This window comes from Delphinus delphis, chromosome 3 (assembly GCF_949987515.2).
Source record: "Delphinus delphis chromosome 3, mDelDel1.2, whole genome shotgun sequence".
Lineage (NCBI taxonomy): Eukaryota > Metazoa > Chordata > Mammalia > Artiodactyla > Delphinidae > Delphinus > Delphinus delphis.
In genome coordinates, this window is record NC_082685.1 from 58,022,945 (window position 1) to 58,041,966 (window position 19,022).

At 42.4% G+C, this 19,022-nt stretch overlaps 1 protein-coding gene across 1 annotated transcript in view; it reads right to left on the reverse strand.

The window, feature by feature from the left end:
• Nucleotides 1–19,022, reverse strand: part of KDM3B (lysine demethylase 3B) — a 59,190-nt gene that overhangs the window by 13,629 nt on the left and 26,539 nt on the right. Inside the window, exons 8-13 of the mRNA XM_060008767.1 lie at nucleotides 14,600–15,836; nucleotides 13,275–13,476; nucleotides 8,765–8,979; nucleotides 7,840–7,992; nucleotides 2,439–2,546; nucleotides 766–893 (exon numbers count right to left, since the gene is read on the reverse strand). Coding sequence (XP_059864750.1) covers nucleotides 766–893; nucleotides 2,439–2,546; nucleotides 7,840–7,992; nucleotides 8,765–8,979; nucleotides 13,275–13,476; nucleotides 14,600–15,836 — 2,043 coding nt within the window. The remainder of the gene's footprint in view (nucleotides 1–765; nucleotides 894–2,438; nucleotides 2,547–7,839; nucleotides 7,993–8,764; nucleotides 8,980–13,274; nucleotides 13,477–14,599; nucleotides 15,837–19,022) is intronic.

Here is a 19,022-nt window from a genome sequence, read left to right on the forward strand (position 1 = left end):
AGATAGTACTGATATATGCAAAGAGCTCAGAATAGTGTCTGGCACACATACATGCTCAATAAAATGGTTATTATTCTATTATTGAATTTTCCAGATGATTTGCTCTAATATGTCAACTCTACTGAAAAGATATTTTGAGATCTCTCAGCATTAATCCCTGTACCTCTTATTGATCATGTGTAGCATTCCTGGAAAGCCCTCCGAATGTAAGAGGTGTGTGTGTGGTTTTTTTATTTTTTTAAAATAGCCTCTTATTCAAAATAGTCACCATCACACCAGAATGACCTCCACCTCTGACAAAGCAATGAGAAAATCACTGCCTCTCTGTGAAGGCTTAGGACTGCTTTCAGGGTAGAATGATCCCAGATCAGCAGGCTAATATTCATATTTCTTTCCTCAGTACCTAACATGACAAGGCAGGGACCATGCACACAAATAGGACTGTATTCCTAATTACCTTTTCTGTACTCTTCACCTACACAAGGAACCTGAGGTACAAATCTTGACAAGATGCAAAGAATCTCTTTGTGCTATTTATCAAACAAGCCTGAATTGGTTTTAAAGACACATGAAGAGAAACTCATACCAGTCAGGGGGAATTTAAATCCCTTGAGTAACTTCTGGGGCTCTCTCTAGACAGGCCTCCCCATCCCCTAATTCCCCAGGAATCTGACAGTAGCCTGGGACAACAGAGGTGAAAATGAGGCACTTCCTGGTACAAAGAACTTGAGTTTCTCTCAGTTGTACCTATACACACCACTTTACCTGTGACATCCCATTAGTGACAGCAGGTCTCAACACAGATTTGTTCTGCCGGCTAATACAAGGGCAGTTTGCTTTAATTCCCCACTTGCCCCGGGCAGCATGTACCATGTCTCCAATATTGTAAAGAGCTGGAAAAAAAATAACAATTAACCTTAGAATAATTGTATGTGCCAGGTATTGTGCTAAAGACCTTATTTACATTATCTCTCTCAAGCTTTACCACAAGTCAATGAGGTAGCAGCTTGTACCCTCAATTTTTTTTTTTAATTTTATTTATTTTTTATTTTTGGGTGCGTTGGGTCTTCGTTGCTGTGCGTGGGCTTTCTCTGGTTGCAGTGAGTGGGGGCTACTCTTCGTTGCGGTGTGCGGGCTTCTCATTGCAGTGGCTTCTCTTGTGGAGCATGGGCTCTAGGTGCGTGGGCTTCAGTAGTTGTGGCACGCGGGCTCAGTAGTTGTGGCTCGCGGGCTCTAGAGCGCAGGCTCAGTAGTTGTGGCGCATGGGCTTAGTTGCTCCGCGGCATGTGGGATCTTCCCGGACCAGGGCTTGAACCCTTGTCCCCTGCATTGGCAGGCGGATTCTTAACCACTGCGCCACCAGGGAAGCCCAGTACCCTCAATTTTTGATGATGAAACTGAGACTCAGAGAAGTTAGGTTATTTGCTTAAGTACATAAAGTTGGTAAATGAAAGTACCGAGACTTTAACCCATGTCTATCTAGCACTAAAGTTCTGTGCACGCTTAACCACTAAGCTACACTCCCTCCCTCCTCTAGTAAACGTTAACAAGGTGTCCTTTAGCAGAAACTCTAGGGGTAGATTCCCTGTTGTTCAAGCGTATGTAAACATTTTGAATTGTATACTTGAGATTTACTGTAAGTTATACCTAAAAAAAAAAATAGACCAATGTAAACTTTACACAAACATTTAACCAATGCTTAGATCAGCAGGGAGCAGGCATCTGACCACTGCACTCAGGGAGCTCTTCTGCTCAGATGCACTGGGTTATAAAGATCCAGGGGATGGCTCCCCAAAGTGGAGAAGAATATAGGCAGAGGATTCACCAACTTCAGTGTGTGCATGTTAATGGAACTGTGGAAGCTGGAAACACTTTATCTGGAGGAATCAATGAAGTAAGCTGCCACAAGACCATTCATTTCTACTGTTAAGCTGCCTTCTTCATGGATTCAAGAGCTTTGATTAGCTTCAGCTGGATTTTTATAAACCTAGAACCAAAGGTCTTTCTGGAAGCCAGGGGACTGGCTTTTTCTTTCTTTCTTTTTTTTTTTTGCTGGGCCACACGGCTTGTGAGATCTTAGTTCCCCGACCAGGGACTAAACCCGGGCCCTCGGCAGTGAGAGCACAGCGTCTTAACCACTGGACCACCAGGGACTTCCCAGACTGACTTTTGCTATCCTGGTCCTGCCGACCATAGCAACGTAAAATGACATCTGAAAAGCAACCAACCCCTCCACCCACAAAGGTGAGGCAAAGTGGGTGCAGTGGCTGCATACAATCTAACATTTCTGAAGATTCAAATTCTCAGGGAAATCTAGTGAGGCTTAAAAAGAGTCAAGCTGAGATAAACCATTTTACCAAATATTATGGTGTGTAAATTACAGCTCAATTAAAAACATCTTTTTTCCCCCACCAAATCTAAAGAAGGAATTCCTTTACCTGTGCCAGGGATGATCTGTGTGGGCATGAGATTCTCTGGTTCATGGGACTGCCCCTTTGCACACTTCAACCAGGAGAAAACCTCTTCATCACCTATCTCTTCTGTCTCTGAAACAGAAACGAAATGACTTTACTTATTTTATGAGGGTCACAAGATGTACCTCTCTCAGTAAGTCAGAGTTTCAGACTTTACAGGCCAATTTTTTCATGGGTCAAAGAACATAACAGCTAACTTTAAAAAATACTGCTACACTGAGTTATAATTTACATAAAATTAATTCAACAATTTAAAGTGTACACTTCAATGAATTTAGACAAATGTATATAGTTGTAGAAACAGTACTACATTCAGGATTTAGAACTTTTCTATCCCTTCATAAAGTTCCCTTCAGCACTTTACAGTCAATACCGTTTCCTCAACCCCTGGCCACCAACAACCAACTTTCTAACACTAAAATTTTGCTTCTTCTAGAATTTCATATCACTGGAAACATATGGTATGTCATTTGTCATTTGTGTTGGGCTTCTTTCATTTAGCAGTGATTTTCAGATTCATCCATATTGTTGCATTTATCAGTAATTCATATCTTTTTATGTCTGAGTGCTGTTCCATAGTATGGATGTACCTTATTGTGTTTACCCACTTATCAGCTGGTAAATAGTTGGATTGTTTCCCATTATTGGCTATTATGAATAAAGTGCTACAAACATTCAAGTACAAGCCTTTGTGTGGACATATTTTCATTTCTCTTGGAAATACCTAGAAGTGGAATGCTAGTTTATGTCTAAATTTATAAAGAAACGGCTATACTGTTTTCCAAAGTGATGGTACCAAATTGCATTACTATCAGCCATGTTTAATAAGTTTTAGTTGCTCCATATCCTTGACAGCACTTTTGTACTCTCAGTTTTAAAAATTTTAGCCATCCTAGTGGGGTTGGTGGTTTCTCATTATGGTTTTAATTTGTATTTCCCTAGTAAGTAATGATAGCTTTTTCCCATGTGTTTATTTTCCATTGATCTATCTTCTTTGATGAAGTACCTGTTCAAATATTTTGCCCATTTAAAAACTGGGTTTTGGTGGGGACTTCCCTGGTGGCACAGTGGTTAAGAATCCGCCTGCCAACGCAGGGGACACGAGTTTGAGCCCTGGTCCGGGAAGATCCCACATGCTGCAGAGCAACTAAGCCCATGCACCACAACTACTGAGCCCGCGTGCCACAGCTACTGAAGCCCACATACCTAGAGCCTGTGCTCCGCAACAAGAGAAGCCACCGCAATGAGAAGCCCGTGCACCGCAACGAAGAGTAGCCCCCGCTCTCCGCAGCTAGAGAAAGCCTGAGAGCAGCAACAAAGACCCAACTCAGCCAAAAATAAATAAATTTAAAAATTAAAAAAAAAAACAACTGGGTTTTTTGTCTTCTTGTTATTGAATTTTAAGAGGTCTTTATTATGGATGCAAGTTCTTTAGCAAATATGTGATCAGCAAATCTTTTCTCCCACTATGTGGCTTGCCTTTTCATTTACTTAATGTCTTTCGAAGAGCAGTTTTCAAATTTGATATTAATTTTTCTTTTGTTTTTTTGTGTCTTATCTAAGAAATATTTATCTAACCCAAGGACACAAAGGTCTTCTATTTTTTTCCTAGAGGTTTTAGAGTTTTAACTTTTATGTTTAGGTCTATGATTTATTAGAGTTAATTTTTTGTATATAATGTGAATAAAAATAGTTCATTTGATTATTTGAATATGTATATACAGTTATTTAAGTACCATTTGTGAAAGGACTATCTTTTCCCATTCAATTAGCTTGGCACCTTTGCAGCTAATCAGTTGAATGTATATGAGTGGGTTTACTTCTAGACTCTGTTCTGTTGTGCTAACCATAGTGTCTTGATTACTGTAGCTTTATACAAAGTCTTAAAATGAAACAGTATAAATCCTCCAACTTCATTCTTCTTTTTCAAAATTTTGGTTATTCTAGGTAATTTGTATTTCATATAAATTTTAGAAACAACTTGTCAATTTCTACAAAAAGGCCTATTGGGATTTTCATTGGAATTGCACTTAATTATAGATCAATTTGGAAGAACTGACATCTTAATATTCAATCTTCTATCCGTGAATACAGTACATCTCTCCATTTATTTTTTATTTTTTTGTGGTACGCGGGCCCCTCTCCCGTTGCGGAGCACACGCTCCGTTCGCGCCGGCTCAGCGGCCATGGCTCACGGGCCCAGTCGCTCCGCGGCATGTGGGATCCTCCCGGAACGGGGCACGAACCCACGTCCCCTGCATCGGCAGGCGGACTCTCAACCACTGCGCCACCAGGGAAGCCCCGGTGTGGTTTTCTTAACGTATTTTCTGTTTGAGGATTATTGTTGGATTTGTGGTGTTATAGCTTTTTCATCAAATTTGGAAAATTTTTGGCTTTATTTGTTCAAATATTTTTTCTGTCTCTGCCCTCCTGCCCTCTTTCTGGAACTCCATTTATAAGTTTTGGAGACTGCCCAATATATCCTGTAGTTCAACAAGCCACTCTTCAACTTATAAATTTCTTTCTTCTCTCTGTGCTTAGTTTTTATAGTTTCTATTGCTGTCTTCAAGCTCACTGTTTCTTCTGCAGTATCTAATCTGCCACCTAGTGTATATTTGGGGGGGAGATATTTTTCATCTCAAGAAGTTTCATTTGGGTCTTTTACAGGTCTTCTGTTTTTCTCATTGTGTTTTCCTTTATGTCCAAGCATATTTAGAAGTTTTATAATAGCTGTTTTAGGTCCTTGTACAATAATTTCATCACTACTGTCATTTCTGGATTTGTTCTACAGATCGTTTTTTTTTTCTTTTTTCCAGATTATTGGTCATATTATTCTGCTTTTCTGTATACCTGACCATTCTTCACTGAATGCAGAGCTTTGTGAGTATTATGTTCAGAGTACTGGATTTTGTTGTAATCCTTTAAAGAATGTTTGGTTTTTTAGTGTGGCATATAACTAAGTAACTTGTAGATGAATTTGATCCTTCCAAGGCTTGCTTTACACTTCATTATGGCAGCTCCAGAGCAGCCTGTATTCTGGGACAACATTAGTCTTACTACTAAGGGTGTGACTCTTTTGAACTCTATCCAGTGTCTCTCCACTCTGGCTGGTGGGAATACAAACTGTCAGTTCTGTATACTACTCAGTTGATTGCCTTGAAAAAGTTTCACCTTATGCATGTGCAGATCACTATAAGACAAAAAAAATTTAGACGATTTCTCCACAGATCTCTGGTGTTCTCTCTGTGTAGTTGTAACCTCTTTAGTACACTACCTTACTCTTTGCAGATTCTGATCTCTGTCTCAACTCATGAGATTGCCAAACTCTATTTTAGTTGCCTTTCCCTGTGGTACAGGATGGAAACTGCCTCCAAGCAGTAAACTGGGGCAACTGTAAGATTCACCTTGTTTCCTCCCTTTTCTTAGGGAACACAGACTCAAACTGCCTGCTCTCTAATATCTGAAATTGTGGTTTCATATATTTTGTCTGGTTTCCTTGTTGTTTATGGCAGGAGGGCAATTTGTGCAGAAGTTTATCTTTCATGGGCGAAAATGGAAGATCTTAGCTCCATTAATATGTAGAACCTAGTGGATGTCAGGCCCTGTGTTAACCACTTTACATACATCATCTCATTTAATCCTCAAAACAATGCTGTGGGGGACATACTCATATTATCTTTGTTTTATAGACAAGGAAACTGAGGTTCTGAGGGTTTAAGTAGCTAACCCAAGATACCATAGTTAGTATAATAATGTGTGCAAGTAGGATTCAGATCCCAGTAGCCTAAGCTCTAAAACCACCGTTACAATGGTTACACTGTATCTTAGAAGAGGGAAGAATGAGGAAGTGGTGGGCAATAAGGTAAAGCAAAAACAAAGTGAAGCAAAGGATTTGAATAGACATTTTTCCAAAGAAGATAAACATAGGGCCAATAAGCATATGAAAAGATGCTCAACATCAGTAGTTATCTGGGAAATGCAAGTCAAAACCACACTGTGAGGGACTTCCCTGGTGGTGCAGTGGTTAAGAATCTGCCTGCCAATGCAGGGGACATGGGTTCGAGCCCTGGTCCAGGAAGATCCCACATGCCATGGAGCAACTAAGCCTGTGCGCTGCAACTACTGAGCCTGTGCTCCAGAGCCCGCAAGCCATAACTACTGAAGCCCACACTCCACAACTACTGAAGCCTGCGCGCCTAGAGCCCATGATCCGCAACAAGAGAAGCGACCACAATGAGAAGCCCGCGCACCACAACAAAGAGTAGCCCCCACTCGCCGCAACTAGAGAAAGCCCGTGTGTAGCAATGAAGACCCAATGCGCCATAAATAAATAAATAAATTTATTAAACACACACACACACACACACACACACACACACACACACACACACACAATGATATACTACTTCATAGCCACTATGATGGCTACAATTAAAGACATTTAATAACAAGTGTTGACAAGGATGTGGAAAAACTGAAATCCTCGTACATTGCTGGTGGAATTATAAAATGGTGCAGCTACTTTGGAATACAGTTTGGCAGTTTCTGAAAGGGTTAAAAATAGAACTGCCATATGCCCCATCAGTTCCACTGCTAGGTATATCCTCAAAAAAAATGAAAACATATGTTCACACAAAAACTTGTACACAAATGTTCCTAGTGGCATTATTCATAACAGCCCAAAGTAGAAACAACCTATATGTCCATCGACTGATGAATGGATGAAGAAAATGTAGTATATCACACAATGGAATATTACCTGGCAATACAAAGGAATGAATTAGGTGCTATAACATGGATGAAACTTTGAAACAGTATGCTAAGTGAAAGAGGCCAGTCACAGAAGGCCAAATATTGTATGATTCCATTTATATGACATGTATAGAATAGGCAAATCTATATAGACAGTATGTAGATTAGTGGTTACCAAGGCCTAAGGAGGGGGAGGAATGGGGAGTGACAGCTAATGGGTGTGAAGTTTCTTTTTGGAGCAGTGAAAATGAAATTACTATATAACCTTGAGAATACACTATACTATGGTGATGACTATATAACCTTGAGAAGATACTAAAAACCTTTGAACTGTACACTTTAAAAGGGTGAATTTTACAGCATATGAATTATATCTCAAAAAAAGATGTTATTAAAAAAAAAAACCAGGGAAGACGAAGATTTACTCTTGGCTTGTTTTAACCTTCCCAGTCAGGCTGGAGTGTTGGCAATTTTAAGACCTCACAATGTGACAAAACATAAATGAAGCTAAACAGCTAAAGAGGAGGCGCAAACCCATTTCTGCTTCAATTTCCAAGTCCACACCTCCACTGACAGTTTACCTTTAGAACTACACAGGACAACATTTGCTCACCACTGCGTGGTCGGCTTTTCCTGAGCCTGTAACAGTCAAGGCAGACCCCAAATCCGCATTTGCGACAAACCCAGTGGATGTTGAAGAGAGTTGTTTCACATACATCACACATCTCCCGTACACCACGCACTGCTCGCTTCCATGCCACTTTCTCTGGTGGAAAAAGAGGAATACTGTTGGCACTGACCATCCTGAGCAACAGCAAAAGATACCAGACCCACTGATTCCTACTCAAGTGTTTTGTCTAGCAATTAAACTCAAAGGTTCATGAAGTCTGTATTTCTATAATTGTAAGAGAAACAAAATACATGGAATTTCTAATATTTCTGAACAAGTGTCAATGAGAATGAATGCCACGTGTTGTCATTTAAGATACTATAAAATTTTCAATTTGGGGAATTTTGAAACAAGAGGATTCTTTTCTTAAAGTGTAGGGCATAATTTCATAGTATAATATTCCTTGGTCTAGAAATAGGGTACAGTATCTCATAGACATGGAAATATCATAAATGTCTGAAAAATGTGGGTTCTAGGTATGAAACACAACAACCAGTAGCACTTCATCTATTCACAAACCATCAAGTATCACTTACTAACACAAATTAGTTCAAAGCAAACTGAAAATATTCGGCGTGAATCAAACCCAAACAGGGATCAAAATGCAAATTATGACAACTGTGCTACAACAATGAAAGACAAACAGGGAAGGAATTTTTAGTTTTTTAACTGCCAAAGACTAAAAGAATGAGGACTGTTGGATACAGGTGTGGCTTCAGCTATTTAGTTTACTACAAAGAGAAGTTTTATCGGCCTTAATTCATCCATAGAAAATGCCACCTGCCACTCCTTCCACACCTCCCTTTAAGCAAAAGAAAATGAGTTTCCAACTAGAACTGACTGGAAGACAAGCAAGAGGGTGCCTTACGGTGTGGCTCCACCATCATCATGGCCTCCTTCTCAGACATCACAAGCTGGCAGAACTGGTCTCCAACGTTGGCAAGAATGTATTTTGAGGTTTCGAGGTCTATTCCTTCTGCTAGGGAGGAAGAGGGAATCCACAGGTTCATGGCATCAGGGTCACTTTGCTGGGGACTCAGAAACCCCTCCACTCGGAGTACCCCCTTTCGAGTGAAGATCAACCTGAGACAGGAAGGTACACAGTCAAATACATAGTAAATAGCAGCAACCATGCAAACCAACACACACTTAAAATCCTAGGACCTAAAAGAAATCAAATGACACATAACAGGAATCAGACTGAGTTCAGAAATTTCACTATATTAGACCAACACAGTATGCACTAATAGGAAGGCTTGTTCACACCTAGTAGGTCTGGGTTCTTTAAAAAGCTGTCCCCAGAAATGTCCACCAGTTTCTCCAACCACCTGTTCCACACCAGCACCCACAGCACTGAATCTGACCAGAGAAAAATACAGAGCTATGCTCACTGTCACACTTAAAATTCATGTCTACTCACGTGAACCCTTAATATTGCCTGGCAGCCACAATACAGTTTCCTAGCGTGCTCCCTCTCCTAGATGCCTATTTAATATCTTCTCCTTCTTTTTAAACCTCCGGTATTACTTTCCCCACAAGGACCTTGCTAAGTATTTCACTGAAAAAATTCCGCAAGGAGCCAGAAGAGAATTCCCACAAGCTCCCACCACCACGCTACCACACGTTCTTGTCACTGGCCCCATGTACTCCATTTCATCTTCTGCTACTATGGATGAACTAGGTACCAGTGAAGACCAACCTCTCCACCTATGTTCTACATCCTATCCTCTTGCATAGGCATCCCTCCACTAATTCTCTCTTCCACATCATCTATTTTCCTCTCTACTGAATCACTCTTGTCAGTATTTGAACATGCTATCTCAAAAATCCCCTTGATCCCACACCCACCTCCTCCATTTATGTTTGTAAGAGCAGTTTCCTTTTTTTTTTTTTTTTTTTTTTTTTGCGGTACGCGGGCCTCTCACTGTTGTGGCCTCTCCCGTTGCGGAGCACAGGCTCCGGACGCGCAGGCTCAGCGGCCATGGCTCACAGGCCCAGCCGCTCCACGGCATGTGGGATCTTCCCGGACCAGGGCACGAACCTGTGTCCCCTGCATCGGCAGGCGGACTCTCAACCACAGCGCCACCAGGGAAGCCCAGGAGCAGTTTCTTAAAAGAGTTGTCTAGGGCTAGGGCGGGAGAGGCCACAACAGTGAGAGGCCTGCGTACCGCAAAAAAAAAAAAAAAAAAAAAGAGTTGTCTATACTGACAGTCACCAGCTCCTTTTCCTTTTATTTTCTCTTAATCCACGTCATTCAGGCTTTCTCCTACCAATCTACCAAAATTGGTTTTGTTTTTTTTTGCCATGCCACGCGGCATGTGGGATCTTAGTTCCCTGATCAGGGATCGAACCGGCGCCCCATGCAGTGGAAGTGTGGAGTCTTAACCACTGGACCACCAGGGAAGCCCCAAAACTGTTTTTTTTTTGTGTGTGTGGTACGCGGGCCTCTCACTGTTGTGGCCTCTCCCATTGCAGAGCACAGGATCCGGACGCGCAGGCTCAGCAGCCATGGCTCACAGGCCCAGCCACTCCGCGGCATGTGGGATCTTCCCGGACCGGGGCACGAACCCGTGTCCCCTGCATCGGCAGGCGGACTCTCAACCACTGCGCCACCAGGGAAGTCCCCAAAACTGTTTTTGACAAGGTCATTCCCCCTTGTTAAATCCAATGGTCATTTTCAGTCCTTAACTGACCCCACCCAATCACCAACATTTGCCGGAGTTCATAATTCCTTCCCGGAAATACTTTCTTCAGTTGTCTGCCAGGATACCTCACTGGCTGTTCTTTCTCAGCCTCCTTTACTAGTTCCTCTTCATCTTTCCCATCTCTAAATGCTGGAGAGCTTCAGAACTCAGTCCTTGGACTACTTCTCTTCTCTGCCTAGACTTTGACTCCTTAAGTGATCTCAGTTAGACTCACAGCTTTAAATACCCAGTAACATCCACGTTTTTATCTCCAGCTTGGACTTCTTCCCTCAACTCTGGAGTTGTATAACCAGCTGCTCTTTCTTTCTTCTTTTTTTTTCTTTTTGGGCGCACCATGCAGCTGTGGGATCTTAATTCCTTGACCAGGGATTGAATCCGGGCCCTTGGTAATGAGAAGGCAGAGTCCTAACCATGGGACCACCAGGGAATTCCCCAGCTGCCCTTTCAACATCTCTACTTGGAAATCTAATAGGAATCTCTAATTTAACATATCTAAATTAAAACTCCTGCACTTCCTTGGTGGTGCAGTGGTTAAGAATCCTCCTGCCAATACAGGGGACATCGGTTCGATCCCTGGTCCAGGCAGACCCCACATACTGCGGAACAACTAAGCCCGTGAGACACAACTACTGAGCCCACACACCACAACTACTGAAGCCACGTGCTGCAACTACTGAAGCCCATGCACTTAGAGCCCGTGCTCCACAACAAGAGAAGCCACCACAATGAGAAGCCCGCACACCGCAACAAAGACCCAACACAACCCAAAATAAAAAAATAAAAATAAATCAACTAATTAAAACTCCCCATTTTCCTCCTCAAACCCACTTTTCCCTAAGAAATCACCTTACCAGTAAATGGCAATTCCATTCTTCCAGTTTTCAGGCCAGAAGCCATAAAATCATCTTTGACTCTTCTTTCATATCCACATGCAATCCATCAGAAAATCATGTGGCTCTACCTTCAAAATATATCCTTAATTTAACCACTTCTCATCACCTCTATTAATACCTCCCTACACTAAGCCACCATCATTTCTCACCTGGGTAATTCCAATATTCTCCTAATTTCTCCCTGCTTTTGCCTCAATATAATCTACTCTCAAGAAGGTAGTCACAGTGATCCTTTAAAACATTCATCAGTGTTACTCATCAGCTCAAAATCTCCAACAACTGCTTCTTCAGCATAAAAGCCAGGGCCCTTAAGAGTAGCCCTTTACAATCTGGACCTATCATTAACTCTTTGACTTCACTCTTTTCCCCCCCTTGCTTACTCTCTTTTACCCACCCTAGCTCCATGAACACATTAGAAATATTCCAGTCTCAAGACAGTTGCTGTTGCTGTGCCCTCTATCCCGAATACTCGTCTCCCAGAAAAATGCGTGGCTCACTCCCCTCACCTCCTTCAGGTCTTTACTCAAAACTCACTTTCTCAAGTTATCCTTTTTTTTTTTTGGCCTTGCCACATGGCATGTGGGATCTTAGTTCCCCAACCAGGGATCGAACCTGTGCTCCCTGCAGTGGAAGCGAGGAGTCCTAACCACTGGACCACCAGGGAATTCCCCCATCAAGCCATCCTATTTAACTGTAGCTTCCTCCAATAAAGATATAAAAGTAGGGCTTCCCTGGTGGCGCAGTGGTTGAGAGTTCGCCTGCCGATGCAGGGGACACGAGTTTGTGCCCCGGTCCGGGAGGATCCCACATGCCGCGGAGCGGCTGGGCCCATGAGCCATGGCCGCTGAGCCTGCGTGTCCGGAGCCTGTGGTCCGCAACGGGAGAGGGCCACAAGAGTGAGAGGCCCGCGTACCGCAAAAAAAAAAAGATATAAAAATAAATAAATAAACTGTAGACTCTCTAGCCTCCCCACACTTCAATCCTCTTTCCCTCCTTTTTCTTCCTCACAGTTATTACAGACTGACATACTATATATTTAACCTTTTTTTTTTCTTATTTACTCTCTGTGTCCCCAACAAGCCTCCTGAGGGCAGGAATTTGATGGTTTTATGTACTGTTTAATCCTCAATGCCCACAACAATGGCTGGCACACATTAAGTGCTCAATAAATATTTGCTGAATAAGTGAATCCATGCCACATGGATAAACCACCTGGATTTCTTTATTTAAAAAACTAAGGACACTTGAATGATTGCTTAGAAGAAATTCCTCTTCTAAGTTTATCAAGCAGAAGAAAAGTGACTAAATAGCTGTTGTTTGGTAAAAGCAAGGGATATTCCTAGGATTTCAACAGTTATCTCTATTTCACATTATCTCCTAATCTTACTTCCCCTTCTCCGTAGCGGACTCAAGTTACTCTAGCACTAAAGAGGAATAAGTGGTCAGGCAGATCTATGACACAAAATGGCATCCTTCTGCTCACACCACTGGTTTCAAATGCAACCCAAGTTAGGAATAACTCAACACAGCTCAGGGGGCAGCAGGTAAGATTGTTCAATTTCAGTTCTCTAAGGACAAAGTCACGTATCATTTCACAATCCAAACAACTAAGTGGCCACTAATGGGATGGCAGAACCTTACTTAGCACAGACTCTAAGAGCAATGCAATTTAGGAAAACAGTAAAAAGATGGTGAGATATGTTTACCGATTCAGAGAAAGAGTGGAAGTTAAGTGTCACTAACGAAACTGGGAAAGAGATGAAGAGAGGAGTCTGGGTACCTCCGGAAGTGAAAGAAGCGGCAAGCCACAGTGGAATCATCTTGCTCTTGTTCCTTAAACTTCCGATACCGCTCCAGGCGGCACTCACGACACTTGTGCAGATGAGGGGCTACATTGATGCACGACCCATCCTGCAGGAAGGGCTCTCCGGACTGCTTCAGCTTCTTCACTTTGCTCACATCTTTCAGCACTGACTGGCCAACTGTGGCAAGGGAGGGGGAGAAATGGTTGGTCATGAAAGGTTTAAATGAGACTCAATAACATAATCCTCCTGGGAACAGTCACTTGTCCTGACCTGAGTCACTCCTCTTTGCACTGAATGGGCATGAGCCCATCAGGTCTATCCTTGACAGAAAAGGAGCACAGGGAACAAAGGCTTCAACTAGGAGTTAAAGACCATGGAGAATTTGTGGGAAGTACCCCATGACAACAAAACAACTCTGAGCATGGGTGAGGAAAACTCAAGACAGCAGAAGCCTCTTACCACTAGCCCCTCAGGATATGACTGTTCTACTAATCAAGAACTCTTGGGGTTCCCATGGGATACCAAATCCTAACAAGAATGGCGACTTTTACCATCAGACTTTCTCTTAGACACTTGCCCTTATACAATTTTGGACCATAACCTCACTCCATAGGAGTTAATGGCTTTTGGAAGAGGTGTTAAAACCATATATATGTGACAGAGAGGAGCAAACTGAGGAGTGGTTCACTTTGCTTCATCAACTCTACTAAAGGCTGTGATGTAGGGCTTCCCTGGTGGCGCAGTGGTCGAGAGTCCACCTGCTGATGCAGGGGACACGGGTTCGTGCCCCGGTCCGGGAAGATCCCACATGCTGCGGAGCGGCTGGGCCCGTGAGCCATGGGCCACTGAGCCTGCGTGTCCGGAGCCTGTGGTCCACAACGCGAGAGGGCCACAAGAGTGAGAGGCCCGCGTACCACAAAAAAAAAAAAAAAAAAAAAAAGGCTGCGATGTGAGAATGAAGACTAGTACTGAGTAACTTGCCTAAGTAAATAAAAGAGGAAGGGCCAAAGGCAAGAGAAATACACAAGAAAAGAGTTCCTGACCAAAAATAACAGACTATCAAGACTTTTTGGGATTATCATTACACAGGACACATACCCCTCTTACAGTACTGGTATAGATCAATCCTGCCCTGAACCAGAAGGTCTGATGAGGGGCCCCTACTGTGCCCTTTTGACTATGTAATTCTATGAGATTATAGAACTTTCCATCAAAGAGAGGGCCTCTGCTGCCCAAGAGCACAACAAGCATTTAAAGCTAGTGCCAGAGCCAAGCCCACGTATAAGCCCAGCAGGATCACCTTTCAAGGGGGCAGTCCGAGGCCGGCCTTTGGGGGCCTGCTTCCCTTTGCCTTTTCCCAGCAGCAGCTCAGCACTGCGCTCCCCATTGGGGCCCAGCTTCCCCATCAGGTGCTCCGGAATCCCCTTTAGGCCGGTCTTGGCTTGCAGCTGCTCCTCAGAGTCGCTCAAATCTGACAGGTCGCTATTGGTACTGGAGTCCGAGTCTTGTCTGCAAGCCAAGCTTCGCTCATCCAGTGAGAACCTTTTCACAGCTTCAAAAGGAGCTTTGTTCTCCTGTGAAAAATCTGCTGGGGAGGACAGAAAGCTGCCTGAGTGTCTGCCAAAGACGTTACTAAAGGTTTTAAGGAGAGGATTGTCCTGCTGCCCAGGCCCCACAGTTGGTCTCTCCTCTGTGGGGCTAGAGGATAGAGTAGGCATCTCAATGGGCTGGGTGAGGCTGCTGGTGGGTGAACTGGACCGGCCATTCCCCATGGCAGAGAGGCTTGGCCCCCCAGTGGTAAGAGCTGAGCCCAGAACACCAGACACCAGTTTGGAGGAGTCAGTTGTGATGAAAAGGGTTTTCTTCTTTGCTAAAGATGCTGAATCTGTAGAGGAGTGAGACTCGGGCCAGCTGGGTGCTGCCTTGGAGGTGACAGTGGTAGCAGAGGAAGAGCTACCTGATGCCTGAGATGCAAAGCTGCTGAAAGGGCTATGTTCAACTTTCTCCACAAATGCCAAGAAAGGGTTAGGAGGCTCTTCTCGGGACAGTTTAGGGGGCTGTAAAAATAGATTTTCATGACTGTCTGGGGTGCGGGCATTTAGGAGGCTCCGTGGGAAGGCTGGCGTGAGGGTGGGCATGGACTCTGCAGGCACTTTCCGATCCACAGAGCTTCCAGCCTTAGAGCCTGATTTACTGTCTGCTCCAAGAGCGGATCTTCCTTTACATAGGCTCTCAAGGCTTTGTTTGAATGAGTCTCGACTGGAGGAATCATCAGCCAAACTCTCTGAAACAGTAGTGAAGTAGTTACTGGTGGGTAAAGTTTGGGACATGCATTGAAAAAACAAGTTTTTGGAGAGATCAGAGTCTTTCTGAGACTCTGGTGCAGAGCTACAGCCAAAAGAGAAGCCCAAAGGTTTGTTCTCTGTAGCTAGAACCCCATTGGACTGGCTCCTTCCACTTCCAAAAGTCAAAGCTTGTGATGAACTCGGGAGAGATGCTCCAAATCCAGAAGAGGCCAGAACAGAATTTCTTGAATTCTGAAAAGAGAGAAGATAGCCTGAGTTAGTGATGCTGGCTTCTCTTGACAATCTTAAGATATCTTCTTGGACCTAGGCCAACATTTCCTGTGGGTCAATCAACTTTTCTCTCCTACAATTCCAGGAAAACTGTTCTTATACCTATATTTCACCAGGGAAGAAAACTGCCACAGACAGCACAGGGGGATCTTTAGCAAGGTAAGCTAGAGATGGCAGGATGAATGATATCCTGCCATTCCCTTGGTTGTTAGCCAACTGGTTGTCAGAGCACTTGGAGGCTGTGTAGGCTTCTAAGTATCTATTTAGAAATGAAGACTCCACCAGGAACTGAAGAAAAGGGCTCCCCAATGGACATCAGCTTTTACTCTGAAATATAGTGAAATATTACTAGTGACCCTGTAATATTCATCTATCTCAAAGACCTTAGGGGCTATGGTTAAAGTTTCAGTTTATTTAAGCCATTGCAAATTGCCCATCTTACAAAAGCGACTTCAGCCCTATGACAAGCCCACTGTACACTAAGGAAAAGTATTTTCTTTATTAGTCTGAAACTCACCAAGATGGACCCTTTTGGAATTTGGCCATTTATTTTTATTTATGGGTCCAAGTCAACCTAAAAGTTGAAGTATCTGTTTCAATTAAAGTTAGACCTAAAGGTGCTAAATTAAAGAAGGCACACCAGTTACTGAACCCTTCTGTTATCATTAGGATCTAACAAGTCTCCAAAGTGGAAAACTGTAGACACTGATACACCCACCAAATAAAAGCATTCAGCATAACAAATTGGAGAATGAAAAAACACTTTCTTTTTTTTGATACATTAAAAATGCTAACTTCTGCATTTGAATAAAGAAGGATGTATACATAAAGAAGGGTTAGAATCACTTTCATATGGTATATTACACACCCATATATGTGCGTAATACAGAGAAATATCCACAGGTAGGTATGAGCACTTATGTAATACTTGGAAATAAAAATTATTCCATGACTGCTTAATGGATATGGAGTTTCTTTTTGGGGAGAAGAAAATTTCTTTAACTAGATAGTGGTGATGGTTGCATAACAGTGTGAATGTATAATGCCACAGTACTGTATACTTCAAATGGTGTGAGTGGTAAATTTTATGTTATGTGTTACTTTACCATAATTTAAAAAAATTTATGCCAGATAAATGAAAGGGTGTTGTTAAAAAAAGGCGGGGGGCTTCCCTGGTGGCGCAGTGGTTAAGAATCCGCCTGCAAATGCAGGGGACACGGGTTCGAGTCCTGGTCCAGGAAGATCCCACATGCCGCAGAGCAACTAAGCCTGTGTGCCACAACTACTGAGCCTGCGCGCCACAACTACTGAGCCTGCATGCCTAGAGCCCGTGATCCGCAACAAGAGAAGCCACCGCCACGAGAAGCCCATGCACCGCAACAAAGAGTAGCCCCTGCTCGCCACAACTAAAGAAAGCCAGAGAGTAGCAACGAAGACCCAACGCAGCCAAAAATAAAATAAAATAAATAAATTTATAAAAAAGGTGGGGCGAGTTTCAATATATTTAAGGTTTCCTTTAAATACGCAAAAGGAGTCTACATTAGGACTTTCTTTGGGGTGGCAAAGAGGCATGAGAACCAGGCAGACCACCTGTGGCTTGCCTCCAGCTGACATCTGCTACAGAGACTGCTTCAGTGCATTTAACAGTCAAAAACTTAGTTCATTCTTCTTTTCCTTCCCACTAACCGGCAACCAGACTTAAACTCCTCCAAATAAAGAGAATAGACAGACACAGCACTGATGCTATGCTGTTGTTTCACTGCCAGAATTTGGCCAGGAGCCTTGACACCTGCATGACTGCAAGGAATAAGCATAAGGATCTCAGGTTTCACTACTAAAGTTACTCTTTAAAAATAAATACACACATGAATGAAAAATAATTTGGATGGTCTTTCATTTTCTTCAAATGATTAAATTTCAAATCCTCTTCTTATAAGAAAGTGATGACAAACTGATTTTAACACACGTTTTAGGGAAAGAAGTTTCCTGGAGGGCTGTGTCCCTATTTCATGATGGAAATACCCATTTCTGTACTTTTAAATCATATTCCAAGAGAATACCTAGGCTAACACATTAGCAAAGTTACAGATACAGTCACAGAAATTTCTCAAACCTGTTTGGAAAATGCCCTTTGATCCACATTTCATTTATTCAGCTTTGCCACTCCAAGAACAACAGCATTCAGTGGATCTCTTCTTGCAGAGTGTAGTATTTGGTCTATTTTGTAATCCTCATTTACATCTACTCTGCCTTTGACATGGATTTGATTTTAATCAACTAGCTAGTTGGGGATCTGGTAATGCTGGAATGCTGGCAAACTAACGGAGAACAAAACATGAAGAGTGCGAAATTTGCATTTACAGGCCTTCTCTTCTGCCTGGGCACTTCACCTCCCTCCCCAACCCTGCACACTAGAGATTAACAAACTGCATTTGCTAGGGAGGGGAAGAAGTCAGATGAAATGTATATGCCATGTTTTATATGGCACTGTTATACACTGTTATAAAATGATTCCATTTTAGGATGTGAGCTCCGTCAAGCAGGATTTCAATTCTTTGTTTATAATATACAGTACTTAGCACACAGTAGTTTCCCATACATAATTTTAAAAAAAATTAGTATTTTATTTGTATTTCATATTCCAGCTTGAATTAACAGCCAGTTTGAAAAAAATATGACTAGCATCATAAATCATACTTTGGTGACCAAAATAAGAACCAAAAGACTATAACTGATTTTGACACTCTTTCAAATTTGACTGGGGAGCCAACTTGATGTTAACTTGTATTTAACAAAAGTTCCTTTTCAGCAACAATACATGCATGTAAGATAAAGAACATAGTAAACTAGATACTACTGTGATTAATTCCATCAAAATTTCCAGGTAAGGCTTACAAGATTAATTTAGGGGAAAAAACACCCAACCTTCCATGGTCATATCAAATCAAAGAAAGCAGCCCAGCCTCAAAGGAAAATATATGAAATGATGAAATAATTCCATCAAAATTTCCAGGTAAGACTTAAAAGATTAACTTAGGGGGAAGAAAAAACCAACCTTCCATGGTCATATGAAATCAAAGAAAGCAGCCCAGTCTCAAAGGAAAATATATAAAATGATGAACTGAAAACAGGGGTTTGGGTAATAGT